General features: G+C 22.9%; 1 protein-coding gene across 4 annotated transcripts in view; it reads right to left on the bottom strand.

Moving 5' to 3' along the window:
- Positions 1 to 12786, bottom strand: part of LOC145840270 (rho GTPase-activating protein 1-like) — a 30603-nt gene extending 17817 nt beyond the window's left edge. Inside the window, exons 1-3 of one of the 4 annotated variants that reach the window (XM_082947463.1) lie at positions 12652 to 12786; positions 2349 to 2437; positions 660 to 754 (exon numbers count right to left, since the gene is read on the bottom strand). In XM_082947463.1, coding sequence (XP_082803589.1) covers positions 660 to 754; positions 2349 to 2437; positions 12652 to 12772 — 305 coding nt within the window. In that variant the 5' untranslated portion in view covers positions 12773 to 12786. Of the gene's footprint in view, positions 1 to 659; positions 755 to 2348; positions 2438 to 3501; positions 3644 to 12651 lie in introns of those variants that run through there. The other 3 variants (XM_082947464.1, XM_082947465.1, XM_082947466.1) reach the window with 3 other exon arrangements.
- Between the last annotated feature and the right edge of the window lie 8375 nt (positions 12787 to 21161).

Genomic DNA, 21161 nt, shown 5'->3' with positions numbered 1-21161 from the left:
AAGATATTGATCACTTCATTTATGTTGTATGCATTAAGATTAAATGATAACTTTATCATCTCAGAGTAAAAAAGTTTATTATATATATCAGACTAATTTAGATTATTTAAAACAAAACATATGGCTTTTTATACGTTTAAAAGTTCAGTTAAATTTACAACTATATGAACACTAAAATTGGGTTTTTAATTAATATAAAACATAATTTAAGATACTATTAACTAATTATATTAATAACTACATTAAAATATTATACTTTATATACTTCAATGTACTATAAGACTATGTGTATCAAAAAAAATTTCTCTTTACAAATAGCTTTAATTATATAAAAAATAGTTTATGTCCATTATTAGCTTATAGATTACTTAGTTTCTTACGCTATATACAGTGAGAGGTTTAATTAAAAATGGTATACTAAATATAATTCAGATAGATTATATATATCAAGGTTTCAATTTTTATTTTAATATTTAAAATCAACAAAACTTAAAAAGTAATTTTTGGACAAGCTCTTTTTTTTTCAAATGAAAGTTTTTCAAACAATAAAGATTTTTACAACTTACTCAAGAAATATTCAAAACTATTTTTAGTAAACTTACTTTAAAAACACTTTTGATCTAATTTTTTGGTGAATAGTATTGTTTCACTAAACTAACTTGAGAAATCTTTTATGGTTAAGTTCTTTAGTAGGGGGTAATTTGCAAGCAGAAACTACTATGACTGGTCTCCCATTTATATCACAGCCAGATACCTGTTTAAATAATTAATTTATTATTATCTTTTGCAATGTTTCAATTTACTTTTTGTAACATTAAATGGTGTTTTTTTTTAAAAACTAAGTTTCGATAATCTGATAAAATTAAAAAAAATATATATATATTTGAAGACTTGGACACATTTGCATTTAAAATATACTGTTTTCAAAACTTATTCGTAAACTTTACTTTCTTCTAGTCATAATAATTAAACATAGATTTATTTCTAATTGAATAGATAAACTTCTTAGGTTTATTAACAAACCATAAATTTAAAATACAAAAATAATTAAAAATTGTAAAGTAGTAGTTGAAATGTTTTTTTTTAGTTGTAGCGTGTTAACAAAAATTTTTTAAATAAATAATTTAAACTTGCACATGTTCTTTATAATATTTTTCTGTGCGTAAAACTTTAATGCATATGACAATTAAGATCATATGTTTGATAAAAAAATTTATTTGGTTTAAACATTAAAACTAAGGTTTAGAAAACTACATATGCAAAATTATACTTAGCAAAAAACTATTTATTAGTGATTAGACAATTAAAAACTATATCTACTTTAAAGAAAAATACATAATAAAAGGTATGTTCATTTCTAATCTAATTCATCTGAATGGTTTTCAGTGAAACTTATTGAACATTAAAATAAAATTTTATGCAATTTAAAATATAAAAAATAATATATGTACAGGGTTGCCAAATGTTTTTGGCAAATTTTCTCCAGGTTTTTAAAATTTAAGTCTATTTTTAGTTTACAACTAGTGTAAAAAAAATTAAAAAGATACTGTAAAGCTACTCAAATGTGTTTTCAATAAAAAAATAGTCGATGATATTAAAAAACTGTTATCTATATGATAGATTTTTTGTGTCAAATCTAAGTTTTACTACTCAACATATTAAAGTTGTTAAAGATTCCAGAGTTTTCCAGGTTTTTTAGTATCTTTTGTTCAAAATTCTAGGTTTTTCCATTTTTTTTAAATTTTTCAAATTCCAGGTCTTTTAGCCTAAATTTTCAAATTCCAGATTTTTCAGGATTCCAGGCTTTTTGGCAACCCTGTACATACACAATACATGTAAGCTTTTTATGGTTTCTATTACAAAAACAAAATAAAATGGGAATTTTAAGGTTTCATTTGAAGTATTTGTAAGTAAAAATAATAACAAATTAAAAAAAATTAAAAGTACTTATACATACACCTGGGAAATAATGTTGTCAAGTTAGGGTACTTGAAGAAAAAGTGAAATTAATATTACTCCTAAGATTAGTTACACTGTATAAAACTAAATTTAAATACATATGTCAAAAACTTATACCTATTTACCCTTAAATACAATATTCACATATGTTTGTACTGAGCCAGTTTTAAAAGTTTCATTAATAGTAATTATAGTTTAAATAGTTATCACATGTATACAAACTTTTAGAGATATTTTAATTTAACTCATAAAACTTAGAAAAAAAAACTTAACAACTACAACTAAAATAGATATAAACTGTATACATCTATATACTTAAATGTTTTTAACAACTTTTTAACAAAGTAGTTCAATTTATAATAATTAAAATATATTTAAAAATAAATAACCTCAACAATCCCACATTTAGCGATGTCTTCAAAATCATCTTTTTTTTCAGGTTCAATATTTTTCGGTTCTATTGAGTCAGTGGGCGCTGCTAAATATATATTAAAAATTTTAATATTAAATGTGAGCTATTTTTTTGTTAATAAATATTGTTTGTTATAATGTTGTAAAGAGCAACGTTAGGAAGTTTAAAAAAAGTAAAGTTTTAAGTAATATGGTTTTTATTTATAACACTTAGTGGAATTTAAGTGACTATGATTTCATAACTTCAAAGTTTTTAAACTTAATACCACTATGTGTACATGAGAGATTTTAACCTCAAAATAAAGTTTATTTTTAAGTTTAATAACAATGCTTTAGATTAGGAGTGTTTGGTATATTATTTCAAATATATAAAACACTATTTGTATACTTTAATAAAAAAAATGATTTGAAAGCAGTTTTAAATGTTATTAGTAATAAAATTACTTGAAGATTAAAGACATAATAACATTTGAAACTTAAGTTTAATTAAAATTATTTTTTAAACTAGCACTAACTTTAAAATTAATTATTATATCCAACAGAAAAAATAACACAAATTTCAAATAAAAATTGAATTCACAGCTTAACAACTTTGTAAGGAAACTTTCAAGAGAAATGTGTTTTGCATAAGTAGTTTGTCTAAATTATGAAGTAAAATTCAAAAATAAAATTAACTAATTTATTTTTCAGTAGATCAGTTGAAATTATTTTCTTAGTTGTATATAGAGTTTGGTATATATAATGATTACGTATCCTTTTACTAAAATGAATATATTTGACTAATTAGATGAATTATCAACATTAAATATTGACATAATTGCCACTTTTTTTCTAGTATGAGATAAAATATTATTTTAAAACAAAGTTTTTAAACATTTTTAATTAAAAATTAAATAATTATTAAATGAAAATGGTTTAATTTTACATGCTTCAGATTGAAAACAGTTCAGTATACAATTTTTTATATTTCCAGCAAAACAATTTCATTTTATATTTTACAAAATTTTTCTTAAACCTGATCAGCTCAAGAAAAAAACAATTATGATGCAATTTGAAAAATCTAAGAGTCAAACAAATATAAAAAAGTATAATGTACATACTAATTATATATTTAAAATATTAAGAAAGTACCATGATCGAAAGGTGTGACTTTTGTTGAATTTTTATTGCAGCAAAATGCAACTTTTCCAAAAGAAACAAACTTCATGAATTTATACTTATACTAATTTCATCACATAATATCATAAAACATTTATATACGTTGTTCTATCTTTAATAATCTAAAAGTATAACAATGTTTGTACTTGTTATTCTATCTTTAAAAAACATAAAAAATATTATAACTGGTGTTCTAATGAGAGCTATAAAAAATATGTCATATTAGTCATAATAAAAAACTTTAATCAAATTAATTCTGCATAGTTTTACATCTATCACACTTATGTTCTATCTAAAATACATGTGAATATAATTAGCATGTTCAAATACTGTTCTCATGTGAACATGAGATAATACATCTTCAATAAAAATATCTGGTTTATAACAAAACTGTCAAACTACAATTCAAATGTCTGCTTGTAATGAAAAACTTTGTTATTTTGCTACCTTCAGTAGTCTGTGAAAATTTTAAAGCATTCTAAAAAAGCTTTTATATATTTTTTGACCAAGTATGCTATTTACCTACAAAAGATTTACAACTCTAACAAACTACAAATCTAAAAAATTATTAGAAAATCAGTAAAATTTACTTAAAAAAAATTGAATTTTGCTAAGCTTTTTTTTAAATTTTCTATTCTCATACTTCTGCAAAGCTTAATTCTATAAAAGTTTATATTTTAAAACAAAAGTAGTTTACATTATTCAAATAATATCAAAACATAGTAAACTAAAACTATAAATTACCAAATAAAAGTTGTATTTAAAAGCTTTGAAAATTTTGATGTGTTATATAAATATTATTCTACTCCCCTAATCTAAACATTGTTTAAAACAACAACTCATTAACTATCTTTGAAATATTATCTATTTATATACCAAACTTTTGCTAAAATTGTTAATAAATACAAGATTATCCTATGTTTTCGCATTTATAAGCGAAATATTTTAGTCATAAAAACATAAACTACAAGTAATAAAAATTTTAGTTTAAAGATAAGCAGAAAGAAATAAAAGTAATAAAACATATATGCTACTAAAATAATTTCTGCACCAACTAAACTACAATAGAACAAATTTACCACTAAAAAATATGAGATTTATTGAAAAAAGTACTTTTTGCTTGAAAATGTAATAAAGTTAGCAATTAACTCTATTTATAGCAAATTCATAGCTTAAACGACGCCTGCAGCTACAAACCACTTGAGTTTAACTTTTTCACAACTCAAATATTCAAAAAAATGCTGTAAACCCAAAAACTTTCTCAGCAATAAATCTATTTACACAAAAGCTGTTGTAAATAATTCATGCGTCTTTTGTCAACACGCTTGAGTAGCTGCGGTGTCCATGGCAACTCTGTGTGTGTACTGTGACGTCATAATTGAGTACTCAAGCTTTTTATTTGAATACATATTATCACTGCTGGCTAGTTGTTTGTTTAGTAGAAAGTTTTGTAAAACAAATGCATTGTTTTTATTCGCTTTATACTTTGCTCCACAATGAAATAACATAAAATTTTTATCGATTTATGATCAAAAACGTATACACAAAGGTAGTGTATATAGAATAAAAATTTTCTTTACTTTAAGCATGTGCAAATTTAAATTATAAAACTTCTTAGTTTTGAATTAGCGCTATTTAACTTTTTTTTTTCTAAAGTTTCTAAAGTTTATAATATTAGATATAAGGCGTAAAAATTATTTTTCTAAAACAACACTATTCGACAATAACTATCTATAAATTTTATAAATATAGAAAATCATTTAAAGCTCAACAATTACTTGAATGAAAGTTAAATTTGTGCAAACATTTCATGGTTGCATATTTTAGATATAAAATAGATAATTTAAGGAGACAAAGGGCAGTTAAGTTTGTAATTATTAAAATATTCTAGTTGGAAATCTGAATCGCGTGTAGTACTTATGTGCCTAATTACGTACAGTTAAAATTGATTTACATACTAAATTGCATGTACAAAACACTGTAAAACAGTTTTAACCTAGAGATGAAATTATCGTTAATGGTAAAAAATTAAGTTTATGACTATAGTAATGTTTATAACATAAAAAACTCGGTTTGCAACAACTCAAGTTTGTTGGTGAACTTGAAAAAAAAACAAAATTATTGGCAGCAAGTAAAAAAAAAACTGTAAACTATAAAATTTGCTGTTAAACATTTATACATGCATTTGTTCACTTACTTAGACTTAAATTACTAAATTTTCAGAAGGTAATACATATTAAAAATTTAGAAAAGGTTATCTTCTTAATGATTGAAATGATAATTAAATATTATTCTTTAAACTAAAAACTGTTCCACTATAGTTATATGTTCTTAAAAAATAAATAAACACATATGATGGCCTAAATATCATTTAAACTGACTTCTAAAACAAACTACATAAAAAAAATATAAGGAAAGCGATGTAAAAGTTACCTAAAAAGTTTATAAAATTTATTTTTTGTTTTTTATTCGGTATTGAAATTTTATAACTGATTTATTTAACTGTTAACAAAACTTAAAAAAATACTTTCTAACAAATAGTACAAACTCTTAAAATAATAAGTTTTTACAATAGCTAACTGATCAAAACTTTATACTTTCAAACAAGTTCAAAAATGATAAAAACTACTAATTCATGTTGCATAAAAAAACTTTCCAAACTATAAAAAAACAAGCTACTCCCGAAAAGGTGTAAATGATATGAAATAAAAAGATGGAATTTTACCCGTAAAAACCATCGGAGCATGAAAGTATAAAAAAAATTCTTGGCAAGACATCAAAAATTAAAACAATTTGTTTAACAACAGAGAACTGTCCAAACTTTATAATATTTATTTAATGCGGTCTCTGTGGTCGTCAGAGTTGTACAAACACATATGAAGTTTACAAACAAAAGTTAATGGAAAAAATAAAATATTTCACTAAAAAATAATATTGTTTGTTTATATTATCATCAACAAAAAGTAGATCTAAGACAAGATAAAACATTTTGTTTACAATCAATTTAAGGTTGTTGTTTTTTTACTATCGGATAGTTTTATAAAATATAAATAAACTCTGCATACTATAACTACAAAAAAATCTTATACAACATATATAAAGCATTTATATTTTATTTTGTTGTCAATAACACATTAATGTGACAAATCATTATAATTTTCTATAATTTGTACAAATACAATACTTAAAAAAAACTCTAATTCTTAAGCAAGTTTTTATAAAGAAAAACACTTTTCAAACTTTCATCAAAGAAAATAGAACTAAATTCAACAAAACAGACAGAAGCAATGTCACGTAAATACAAAAAAAAGATAAAATATTATATGATATACAATGTATCATTTTAAAAATACTTCAGCAGCATAATTAATATTCTCGTTAATACATGATTAATACCTTCTTACTAATATTAAATAAATAAAAAAAACTCACACAAACAGTTCAGTTTCATTCCTTTAAACATTTCTTTTCTTTTGCAATTTTAATTTGTTACAACAGTGTATTACACCAACAGATATAGATTGAATTTATGTGATTTTTTTAATTATTTATGCATAATATAATGCAATTCATAAAACTGTCTTTTGACAAACAATAAACGTGTTAGAAAACCATGCTTAAAAATCTTATAATTTATAATCTTTAATAAAAACAATATACAAAATTAGTAGAGAAATTTAAAGTTAAACAGTTGGAGTTATCAAAATCTTTTTTAATTATTAGTTTTAATCAAAAATTCATTTAAATTTAGCTAATAATACCACAATCTATTTATAAATAACTTTAAACCTTAAAAAAACCTGTCAAATCTGTTACAACCTAAAATCTATTAGTTTATTGTAATTTTTCAGATTATTAATATTTATGCACAAAGTTTAAACTACAAATCTATAAAAGACTTAAAAAAGAAAAAGATAAGTTAATAGGTTTCAATAAGAATGTTTTAAACTATGCTTAACTTAACCAAGCTTAATTTTTTTTTATTAAAACCTTGCTCTTTTAAGTATAATTCAAAAATTAACCAATAAATAGATAGATTTGATCGTTTCTTTACAGTTTATAAATTATTTTAAATAATATTGGAATAAAAACTATTAACTCTTATTTTTGTCTATGAAATACTAATAAACTTACTGTTTTTTAAAAAGGCTAACAGGTATTCTTATTAGGCTTAAGTATTTTTTATCAATAAAACTATTTTATGACTAATAATAAAAACTTTAATAGTAATTTTGGTCAATAGTATTATAACATTAGAAAATAACTACTAATCTGTCCCATATTTTACAGTAGTTTATTATGCAAAATTTAATTAGAAAAAGTTTTATTTTGCTTAAATAGTTGAATTACTATAAAGTTTCATATTATATTCAAACACATTAGGATGCTAGCTATTTTTAACTTTTATTAAAGATTTTCCTAATTCAGTTTTAAATAAAGTTTTCATAATTCTTATCAAATACATTTATTCTAATTAACATTTTATTAAAATTATATTTTGTTTTACATTAAGCTGAAAAATTAACACAAATTGGGATCCACACAAGTATATTTGTTTCCATTTTACAAAAAATTAAAGGTTATCCCTATTTGAAGGCTTTAAGTTTAAGGTACTGTTTATAAAACAAAAATATTTTAATTATTTTTACTAATAACTATTAAAAGTGAATTACCCTTATATGGCCTTAATAACTAAAAAATTTTTGTTAAGGTGTATTCACCTATTAAATATTTTCTCTATGGTTTTCAAGTTTATACTTGCTTAAAATAATAAAATAAAAAAATTTTTCTATAACAACTTTTGAACAGCTATTCACACTATTTTTGTTTAAGTATTTATAAACAGGTCCTTTACAAAATAGTTTACTAAAATAGCAATTTAACAAAGTATCTTTAGTTTTTCAAACTATCTTCACATATTATAAACTAAATAAGTTCTATTATAAATATCTACTTAATAAATTTATTTTTGATTAATTCTATTTTTTAAATTTTATTAGAAGTTTATACGGGTTGAAAAAACCTTTTTATAAATTAAATCTTAAATTTTGCAAAGTGTAATTTACATATTTAATACTTAAGTTTATAACTTCTTGAATATACAACTACAGCTTTTTTTAAAATAAAAATAAATCTAAAAACAAACTTCAATTTCTTATCACTTATGTCTTATATTAATACTTTTATATACAATAATAAAAAAATATGTAAAACAAAAGGCTTTTTTTAAAATCGTAAGGTGCACTAACAGCTTTTATACTACCTTAACAATGTAAATTAGTTAACAAGTAATTATTTAGTTATGTTAAACTTTGACAACTCTTCAGCATTTATAACTCGATTATATAATAAGATTAAACTTGCTATTTTAGTATTAAACTAAAAAACTATTAGTAACTTAAAAGACTGAGTGAATATTTTACTTTTTCTAGAATAAATTTAAAAGTTTAAAAAACTATTATAAACAAACTATTTATATTCAAATTTAAGCAAGTTTAATATTTATTTATAACATATGATTCTACAAAACAAATTAGTACATAAATTTGAAATCAACTTTAATTTGGAAAATATTTTTCAAGTAGTTTAAAACAATAGATTTAAAAATAAATTAAGAAAATTAGCTACTAATTGTTGACAATTAAGGTATACAACAAAATGTTTTTTATACAAACTATCTTATTGTATATTTATATGTAAGTTTTAACAATAAGCTATTATTATAACTGTTGTTATAAAAACACTGTAATAACTAAACTACTTAGTTTAAGTTGGCTTGTATGTAAGCTGAGTTTAATTTTTCAAACTTTTCTGTGTTCAAATAAGCTTAAAACAGTATCTTTTTTGTCACTGTTAACTTTTAACAAATTAAAAAATAATGCAAATTTTAAAACTTAGACACAACTTACTAAATCATAAAATACATTCTAAATTGTACAGGTAAGACTTTAATAAATTTATTAAAATACTATACATTTCAGAAAAACTTATAAACAAACTACTTAAAAACAATGTTTCAATTTTAATAGGATGATAAATAACATTTTACTACTATTTTGTTAAGAAAACTAACTCTGTGAACTACAGTTGAAGTCAATTTCAATTTTTTTAGCAGCCATTTTTCATGAAAAGACAAAATAGTTTTATCAATGTTTTTAAAATAAAACAACTAAAATGCTTTATTTATTTATTTTAAAGAAATGAAAACTTTAGTAAACATAAATATGTACAAATTTAAATATTTGTAATTTGTTTTAAGTAATATATACTATGTTTTTTTTTTTAAATCTATACAACTGCATTTAAAAACTTTTTAGAGCAATTTCCTTTAAAATTTTTATTAATTTCCAACCTACTTGATTTTTTTTACAAATTAAAATATATAAAAAATATAATTATAGTGAAAATTGAATTTTATACTTCATTTATTTTAGTTTAATGTTAAAAACTTACCTAAATAAAAGCTTCAAGTATTTCAATTAAGTAATTAACTTAATTTACAAACTCAAAAATGTTAGTTAATAATGTTAAAAACAACTAGTAAAAACATTTAAATTTAGCATGGTAGGTTACTGGATTTTAAAAAATAAAAAACGGTCTAGAAAATGCTTAAAAGAGATATACTCTAGTTTTAATCAAAGTTTATACTTTTTTACATAATTTAAAACAGTTCTATAAAATCAAAATAACTTGTTTTTTACTCATTTGCCAGTAAACTGTTTTACTTTCAATAAAACCACCAACTGAAAGTCAAACTCATACCAAACTGTAGACAGTTAATAGTATTTTTTTTTGATACCTAAAACAGTAGTACAAGTTACTTTACTCTTTTGTGCTGTTTGGGAAATATAAAATCATACTTATAATAATAAATAACTTGTCTGTATTTTTCAGATCAGTGTTTAAGTAAAGTTCATCGTGCTTTGTTACTATAAGTGATATGCTCCAATCTAGCTCTTTCTGCTTTTTTCTCACGAAAAATGTTGTTTCAGTTTTAATCAGCTTGTTTAGAATTAAACCTCACTTGTCTTACAAAACAATAAGTTCAATAATAAGTTAAGGAAAATACAAGCCACAAAAAATCGAGATCAAGTTAACTAAAAACATAAAAGCCTTTTGTGTACCTTATCTAAATCTGGTCGGTTAGGATTGTTCAGTTTACAAATGAAGTGTTTTTAACAAAACAGCAAATTTGGCAAGCTTTAGCAGTAATTTATAAGTAGAAAAGTATTTGTTAATGGTAAATAATGCTATCTCATTAATAAGAAACTGGGTGAAAATATATAGCAAACAAGTCAACAAGACTAACAAAGAAGAAATAAAATGAAACAAAATACAAAAAGTTTATATGTGTACATATCATCTACAAAAAGGTATGACTATTTCAAATTAAAATTATTAAAAACCATAAGTTAGAATAATTTATAATAAAGCTGTTTTGTTATGTGAATAGTACAATTTAAGTAACACAAAGATCAACATGACTTCATTTTATATTGTCATTGAAATCAAAACTACAATAAAATACTTATTTTTTCACTAATAAGTTGTGATAAATTGACTTAATTTTAATATTACAAGCAAACTTTATAAAATTAACAAAATTTACATAATTAATAATGGATATCTGAAATAATGCTATCTCTATATACAGACCATATTTCAAGGTTGCCACTCTTTTAATCAATAAAAAACTGTTCGAGTAACCTTTAACTGTGCTGAGTCATCCTGAGATTTTGAAAAATCTCTAAAAAAGTTTTTTAAGATTTTAAAATTAATAAAAATCAATTTATTCAACAATTTATATTCAATAAAATAAGAAAATTTAATTTAATTCAATAAAATAAGAAAATATTGAAACTAAATCAATTTAATCTCATTAAATCATCCTTAAAATATTTAAAGACCTTAAATTATCCTGAGTTTTTCATAAAATAACAGAACTATCCTTAGTCAGCCTGAATTCAAAATAAAATTCAAAATATCTTGAGTAATCCTGATATTTTTAAAATCTTTAAAATATCCTGAGCAGTCCTGACTGAGTAGCAACCCCTGATATTTGTTCTGGACAAAACATTAAACTGTATCTTTGGTGTATGATTAAATGTATAAAATATTTATAGCACACCAGGTCCTTTGATCAAACTTTTTAACTGCAATTTGTTCAATCAATAAAAAACTTTATTATTGCTTTAACTTATTCCTATTAAGGCTATAGGAGGGGGGTTCCGACTTTTTTTTTTACAAAAAAAAACTTTGGCTTTTATATGAAAGCTTTAAATACAAACTACAAGCCTGTTTTTATAGAATTCAAAATATAATTTAACTTTTGAGATATTTTATTTTTTGTAAAAAGTTTCCGATACAAACGTATGGACCGCAAATTTTTTAGGGTTAATTTTCTCGGAAATTTAAAAATTCACTAAAAACCTACCTTCTCCTTCATTTTTTGACCTAGAGACTTCAAATTTTCAGAAAATGTTCCTTTTAATATTTCAAAGAATCTGAATGTTGGAATTTTTGAAATTTTGAAAAATAAAAATTTCATCCACAAAAAACTAAAAAAAAGGGTAGTTTTTTGACAATATTTTTTTTTTTACTCAATATTTAAAAAATTCCTACAATAGATCTCTTTAAAGTTTAATGATACACATTCTGTAAAAATTAGAGAAAGATTACTCAAAAAATGAAGGAGGAGATAGATTTTTAGTGAAATAGTCTTTTTTTGCATTTTTAGTTTTTGCCTTCCATAAGGAACCTATTGAACACCCTTTCTTTGATCGCTTATATCTCAAAAGTTACTTTGAGTTTTTTTAAGCGGTTGAAAGTGTCTGATAGCTCAGATTAAATTCTACAAAATAAGATCAAGTTGTAAAAAAAAAGTGGACCCCTCCCCTATGGCCTTAATTAACATTATATTACACAATTCTGCTATTCTTAATTCATTTCAACTAAAAAACTAAAATGCACTTTACTTCTACTCTTTTTAAACTTGAAACAAAACAAGCCTGTAAGGGCACATCAGAGACAATTGACAAATTTGTTTATGTTATGTTCATAAATTAAGTTTAGGTATACCGAAAATATGTTAAATGTGTCTAACAAATAAATGTCTATACAAACCTGGAAGAGGGGGCACATCAGAAGATGAGCTTTCATCAGCAGGTTGTTCGCTGTTTCCACTCGATGAAATATCCACACTCGACATTTCATCATTTATATCTATCAACAATCCTTCTGACATTATTATTTATATCTGAAATAGATAAAATAGTTGATTTTTACTTGAAGAAATATTAAAACATTTTGTTATTTTTATTCGTTAACATCTATTCTCAATTTTTTATCTGGAATATCACTACTCATGTTGATAGTTTAATTGTTTTATAAATGAAATATGTCCTACTCAGTAGAAAAGAAAATAATAATAAATTTCACTTAACTGCATATAAAATTCAAAATACAATACTTATTTTTACACAAAAAAGTTATAATCAAGTAATTGAGAAATATAACTAATATTTAATGTGTAAGCTTTAAAGTTATTTTTTCTTTAATTTGTTGGTTTTAAAGTAATTATTATAACTTTATTAAGCTTTAATTAACATAAGGTAATTATTGTTTCTGTAATTTTTATTATAATACTGTAATTTGCAATACATTAAGTGTTCTATGTTTTAATAGTTATATAGATACTGAAATTTATATTAGCAAATACTTTATGATAAAAATGTCAAGCTAAAATTTTCACTAAAAGATTTTCATAACACCTTTTATTCATACCATAGCATTTTTCAAAGCAAAGACACTTCACAAAATATTACCAAAAAACAATGTTTGCACACTTCATACTTTCAACTATATGGAAAAATTGATAGTTTTTGCAAAATGTTTCAAGATAAAAAACTTACAACTATAAATTTATATTTCATCTATTTACTATTTTCTTTCAATTATATGTCAAGTCAACTCTGTATATAACAAAAATTACAATATAAGTAAAAAATATTTTTATTGCTTAGAACTTTAAATTATTTTAAAAACAATCTCAAATTCAAGTTAAAAAGTTGTAGGTTCTAAGATTGAAACCCAAGATATATACAAAAAACAGACAAATAAAATTATTTTTATGAAACTGATAAAAATTACTACAAGCTAAAGACTGGAAAAAGAAACTATGAATTAAGCTAAAATACCTAAAAATACATAAACAATAACAAAAGGACTTCATACAAACACAAACACAAACTGTGAGGAAAATAAATGCTAAAAAGTTTTTTTTAAAAGTAGCTAGAGTTTTTTAAAAGTGCCCAAACTGTCCTGCTTTTTCTTTAAGCTCAAACTGGTCTGATTTAAAAATAAATTAAACTAGACCAAGTTAACTTGAGTTATCCAGAGTAACTTTAATGTGTGGAAGCCCAGGCATAAATATTGTTAAAAAAATCTTTTTTGACTTAATTGAATTAATAACCCTTAATAATATTATAAGTTATTAAATAAAAGATAAATCTACTTCGATTTTTCAACTAAATAGTTCAGAATAGAATGACTATTCTTAACAAAAACAAGTCAAAGTCAAAGTCAAAGGCAAAAGTCTACAGAGTCAAAGCCTGGACTTTTGTATGCAGTGAGACTAGCTCAAGTTAACAAGGTTTGATCATCAGACCACAAGCATGTGGTAACAAGCCTGACATAAGTTTACTCGTCAAATTTTTATCTGGGTTGCCAGTCTTCACAAGCAACAGTCAAAAAAAATGTCCTGAGTGATCTTAAACTACTCTGAGTCATCTTGAGTTTTATCAAATCTTTAAAAACTTTTAATTTATTTTTTTAAATTAATAAAAAACAAGTTCTTCCACAAAATTGGTTGTAAATATCAATATAATGAAAGTTAATCATTTAAACTTCATTAAAGTTCTAGAAAAAATATGATCTAACATAGTTAGAAAAACCTCAAAATATCCCAGTTTTTTCATGAAAATACAAAACTACCCTGATTCAGACTGGTTCTAAAAAAAAATCAAATTATCCTGAGTTATGTTAAGATTTTCAAAAACTTCAAAATATACATCCAGTATATTATAACAGGAATTCAGGGTAAGTGGCAGCACTGCTGTAGTGATTTGTTAAAGACAAAAAAATGTATATATTTATCTTCTTACATTGAGAAATATAGCTTTGGTAAGAAAATATGAAGCATGTTTCTTTATCAAGATGGTTTCAAAATAATAGACAATACCAAAACTTTGTTTATTATTAATTAAATAGCTTTTTAACTGCAGTTGAACAAAACATGGTTTTCAATAATTTTAAATGTTTTAATAATAATAAAAACATGAATGAACAAGTCTTGTACAACTTTTTTCAACCAGTTCTAGTTAAGAACTGATTTTCTTTTAAACTTAAAAGCTTACATATGTACTTTTGATGGGAGTAGAGTAACATTTTGGTGTGGAAACCATTTTAAAGATATTAGAAATGACATTTTAAATTTGAAACAATATTCAGATAGTAATTAACATTTTGATAAAAATAATTAATATACTACTTCTAAATTTTGATTTTGGGTGGACCCTAAGATTTTTATTAAATACAGCAAGCAAAATACATAATTTTAGCCATGACAAGTAAATTTATAAAGTAATTGAGCCATGAACTGGTCTGAGTTTTTTTTTAACTTCTAAGATTGCCTGAGTGTGTGGCTACCTTTTGAAATACTAATAATAAATCATTTTCAAGGAAAATAAAAATACAGTCCTGGAACAAAAAAAGGAGCTTAAAATTTTTGGTTACATTTCTAACTTTAGAAAATAACAGTCATATAATATATACTAAATGTTTATTACTTAGAAAACATGATTAATTTGTGAAATTCTCATAAAATATTGACTGTTTAAAAAAAATATATATAAATAGCTTCTAAATAAGGATGTTAATTGGAAAGTTTTTTCTTTATAGGGGAATTTATTACTATTTAAAGTTTATTGATAATTTTAATTACTAAGAATAAGGATTTCGTATTTTATACAATAACAAACTTAGACAAAGACAGTACTACTTTTAAAAATTTACCAATTAATAAATAATGTTACAAAAGAGTTAAGGTACTTGTTACGTCAATAAAAATAATCTAATACGTTTTGCAATTATATTTCACTTCAATTTATCATGCAGTAATAAACTAACTTTACTAACACAAAAACGAAAGTTAAAAAAACTAATCGATTTAAAAAAAATTAAAACAAACTTAAGAAAAAATAACCTCAATAGATTTATTATAAAAGAATTTTCTATTATTCTATAGTGATTAAAACAACTTTCATCTTTACATTTGTTGGCTAAATTTAAAATTGTCTCGTCTTTAGCATTTTTTTAATTTATCAGATCAGGAGTAAACTGATGTGTCCGATTGTAATCTATCGAAGATTTTCCTAATATCTGCTAATTCAGCAAAAAAAATCAAATTCATATCTTTATTTCTCACCCAACTTACCAATTTATGTTAAAAATTTGATAAATTTATTTTTTCAAAACTAACAATAAAAAATTAAAAAAAAAAAAACATTTTGATGACTCGACTCGACTAATATTGGAGATTATGCGAGATTACAACACCTGCTTGTAGAAAAATAAAGGCTAAAATGAATTTTATTAAAGTAACGATTTTACGACTTTTATTTGATGGGTTTGTATATATTTTTCAACAATTTTAATGACTTTAGAAAAAAGTCCTTATTCCTTACTGTTATAATTGTTAATAGCTTTTTTAATTTAAGAAATACGTTCTTTTATTGTCTTCACTATTTAACTTTATTTGAATGCTTTTCATAAAATCTAAAAAAATTGAAAAATTCCAAATTTACAAAGTTATTTCAAACTACAAAAAAAACAGAAAATGTAGATTTTTTCCACCTTTGGTTATCAATTTAAGAAGTACAAACAACAATAACGTTATTTTTGTTTTAAGAAAACGAATTTTTTGGACTTTAGGATTTTTCCCTAATTATGGGAAAATTTGGACAAAATCCGTGTTTTTATTTTTAAAGTCGTTTAAGGTATGTTCGAAATTTACATTAAAACGATGAAATTTCTCGATTAATTTTTTGTTGGTTAGGTTATTCATCTGATACTGTCACAGAGACGACTAACAATATTGTTTTAAAATTAACAAATCTATTCTATAAACACAGATAATCCCCTGGGTATGAAAGAATTCACTTTTTAAGTATTTGTACGTAATTTTAAGTAAAAAAAAACATAATAAAAGGTACTTATAAACAAGTTACTTTATTTTTTACATGAGTTACAAATTTAAAAATTGTTTTTACTTTTTTGGTTATGCTAAACAATATAATGTTTCAGGACAGGAGTAGGCAAACTGCGGTCCTCGAAGCCAAAATCTGCGGCCCGCAAGGTACTTTTAGCTAAAAAAAACAGTTTTTTTATAACTTTTAAAAAAAAGTTTTGCAATAAAAAGTTACAATTAGGCTCTTAATTTAATAATTTTGCTTACCTAGTGCTATTTTACTGCTTATTTTTTAAAGTTTCAGTTTAGAATTGTTTTTTTTTCCACTAATTACTATGGTTATTTTTGAATAATTGCGGACCTCAAAACTTTTTTTGTAAATAGTGCGGCCCGCAAATATTTTTTCTAGAAAAGTTAGTCAGCGAGATTTAAAAGGCAACGGATTCCTGATTTTGACTAAGTTATATGTTTTAATACAAAATTTTGTAACAAAAGTAAACTCAAATTGCATAATTTCTAAAATTTACGAGAATTTAAAATTACTTCAAACTTTTATACAGCTTAACTAACAAGTTTTTGTTTTAAAAATCTTAAACTCAGATTAAGAACTGCCAAGGTTTTATGTTATTGACAAAAGAAAATTTTTCCAAAAGTTTGGTTTAAGGACCTGGTGTACGAAAAAATCTTTCGATTATCAATTTTACACTCTACTTCAAGCTATAAAATTTTTTAGTTTATAATTTATGTTTCATCTAATATAATAAACGATAAGAAAAATAAACGAAATTTATTTAAGTAATATAGTAACTTGAAAAATTTGTATTCGGATTTTACACAAAAACTTGTCTTATAACAAATATAATAAAATAAAGTCTGAGCCTAGAACTTAAAGAAATAAGAAACTGAAGAAGAAAACATTTTTAGATCTGAAAAATTGAACTATAACGAAACGAACAATCTTAATAGCAAACATAAAAGTATTTGAAAGATTTTATAAATATAATTATCAAAACTATCGAAAAAAATTATTATTTACTTAGTAGTTTTTTTTTGCATTTCTAGTAATAAGTAAACTAAAGTACAAATTAATTTAAACTAATCTAGTACTTATTAATATAACTTGAAGAAACAAATTATTTGAATTAGTTGTTGCTACAGTTTGTTCAAGTTGTCTTTGTTTAAACTTACAACAAAGTCAAATTTTTAAACTATTACAAAGTGTACTTAATTAGTTAAAATCTCGTGTAAGTATTAGTGTAATTTGGCTTAAAATCTTTTAGTTTACAAGTAGTTAAAGTTGAACGAAATACAGAAACAAATTATTATTAAGTTTTAGTTTCAGTTGAGTGTTTTCTTCGAAAAAGTAGAAAGTATTATTGGTTTTTTTATTAACTTGTTTTTCAGAAGGGGTTTTTTGAGATTTTCTTAACTCAAAAGAAACATTTACAATTGCATCATTTTATATGTTTTTGTTTAAAAGAAAGATAGTTGTACAACCATAATGAAGAAAAAGTTTAAAGATGTTTTTCTAATTTAGAAATGTTTAGGTACAATTTAGATGAAAAACATTTAATTTTTAAACTTATAGATCGAAAAACCTTAATTTAACTGTGATAACAAACATACATTTTTAATAAAAAGAAGTTATGGAAGTTTTGTTAAAGACAAGTACTTTGTTATTTTTAACATTAGTTTGCACTAAAGGAGTTTCTGCAAAAGGTAAAGTTGTTTGTTTAGTATTACTAAAATTTTATTTCATACCGTTTAATACTTTTTATCTAACAAACTTTACATTATTTCAACAGGTTTGCTTTTCTCTATTACAATTTATTTAAATTTTGAATAAAGAAAATAAAAAGCAGCCGTATAAAAAAAACGAAGTAACAATTGTAAAAAATAACAACAATCCCTTTATATCGTCGTTTTTTTTTGGAGCCTATATTTTGTTTTAACTATAAAGTTGCTTAGTACTTTTAAATTGAAATACTAGTTATTTTAAAACAAACTAACAGTTTTAGAAAATGACTGCACATTAGAATGCTTGAATGGAATTTGTGAAATTGATACAAATAATAATTCTACTTGCAATTGTCATGAAGGGTATTTTGGAGAGTATTGTGAAAAAAGTTAGTTTTTTCTAAAAATTGTTTTTTAATAAACTTGTTAAACATTAAACTTTATAATAAACTGTAGTTTAAATTTAAACTTGTTAGATAAAAGTTTAAATATTGCTCTGGAAAACGCAGTCTATTAAAATCGTTTAAACTTACTTTTTGAGATAAAACAAGCTCTTTAATTACTAAAAGTTTTGATCATGATACTCTTTAATTACTTTTAACTCCTTCTATAACCAAACTATGTATATTGTCAGTTAAAATATTATTAATAGTTTTATAAGTATAAATTAAGACAGTTTTATTTAAACTTTAAATAACCTTATTTTTTCAAACAGAACACTGCAAGTTAAACTATTGTTATATTGGCCAGTGTATTGAAACTACAAATGGAAATAAAACAGAAAAAAGTTGTGTTTGTCCAAATGGGTACAGTAGTGAAAACTGTGAAATCCGTCAGTTTACGTGTATAACAAATAAAGTAAAACCAATAGTTTATTACAACGAATAGTTCGAAACTAATTCATAGGATAAAAACATTGTAAGAACAAAATTAAAATATATGTTTTTATTTTTGCTTTCTACTTTTCGGTTATCTCGTGCATAAATATTTTGCACGTCTTTTTGTCGTTCAATAAAATCTAACAGCATTTTAAACAGAAATAAAAAAATTATGGTTTATATATCTTTTTTATTTTGAGTTTAAAATCAAAAACTCCTAAAATTCATTTTTAAATTCTTTCTTAAACGCTTTAAAAAGTTTGTTTTTTATTAAAAAAGTTAAACAACGATTCTTTGAACAACTAAGTTTGTTTTCAGACAGAGACGATGATAAATGTGGTAGTTGTATCTATAACAACGAGTTTTGTCACAAACATGAAAATGAAATAAATTGTGCCAGGTCTTATATTCTTGATAAAAATCTTGTTAATGAAAATGTTCTTACTGATAATAGTAAGTTAATCATTTTTTGTTATTGCTTTATTTTAAAGTTTATTCTTATAAAATTTTTCAAATATAAAACTAATAGTTTATTACAACCTTAGGATAAGTATATAATTCTTGTTATTTATATGTAAAAAATGAAAACTTACAATGGTTGAAATACAACTAATTAAAACAGATAAGTGTGGAAATTGTAATGAGACTGAAGGTATTTGTGTTCAAGTTTATATTAGATCTTCTAAACAACAAAAAGATATTTTTAAGTATCAGTGCAGTAAGTTAGAAAAAGCAGTGGCTCCCAGTAAGTTTTAATTTTTATTGTTGTTTAAAACATTACATTATATAATTTTTCTTTTCTTAATGTTACATTATTAAAATAGACGACAAATGCACAAATTGCTCATCAAATACTCACAAATGCATCAGGAAAACTTATAATGTTCTTGATAAAACCATCAATGCACGGTACAAATGTACTGAGAAAATTACAAAAGAAATTAAAAAAAAAGTTACAAAAAACACTACTAAACCAGCAGTTGTTGACAAAAGAAACAGTTCATCAAGATTGATATTATTATTCATCGGAATATCAGTGATATCTTTATTTGTTACTGCTCTTGTAGCTTTTGCCTGCCGATATTACAAAAAAAAAAAACAAGTTAGTTGGTCACTATATATTCGTGGTTTTAAAATATTAATGTATAACAAACTTTATTAAGTGGATGTGACTAAATATTTATTTATAAAAATAACTGATAACTAAAAAAACACATTTTATTTCAGGAATTCGCACAAAGACGATGAACGTTTCAATTCAGAAAGTTTTACCGAATAATAAAGTTTCAATATATATTTTTTTCAAACTCTGTAACATAAAACTATTATTTGTTTATTTAGGTTAATTGTTTTCATGAAATAAATCGGTTTTTGAATAACTTTTTATTTATTTTACCGTTGATACTTGTTTTTTTTTTCTAGAAATAATTTTTGTTTTTTCTTTGTAATTTTCACTACTACCATCTTAAATAAACAATCGACCTAACAAAATTTGAAAAATAAGTTTTGTTTTTTTAAACAACAAATAGTTTAAAAAAAAATTTAAACTGAACTTTTATTGGGTTTTAGTATTAATATGAGCAATAAAACTGTCATGCAAACTATTTAGTTTTCTTGTTTTCATTTTAAGTGCGTAAATCGAATGCCAACCATTAAAAAGAATTCTCTTTTACTTAAAAATATAGTGTAAGGATTAAACAATATATTTATAAAATAACCAAAATATTTAGCTGAGTTTTTACCTAAAATGTCTTCGATAATGCAAACTTTTC

Source organism: Thalia democratica, chromosome 7 (genome assembly GCF_965202585.1).
Source record: "Thalia democratica chromosome 7, ktThaDemo2.hap1.1, whole genome shotgun sequence".
NCBI classification, from domain to species: domain Eukaryota; kingdom Metazoa; phylum Chordata; class Thaliacea; order Salpida; family Salpidae; genus Thalia; species Thalia democratica.
The sequence above is the reverse complement of the archived record's forward strand: the minus strand, read 5'-3'. Positions and strand labels throughout refer to the sequence as shown.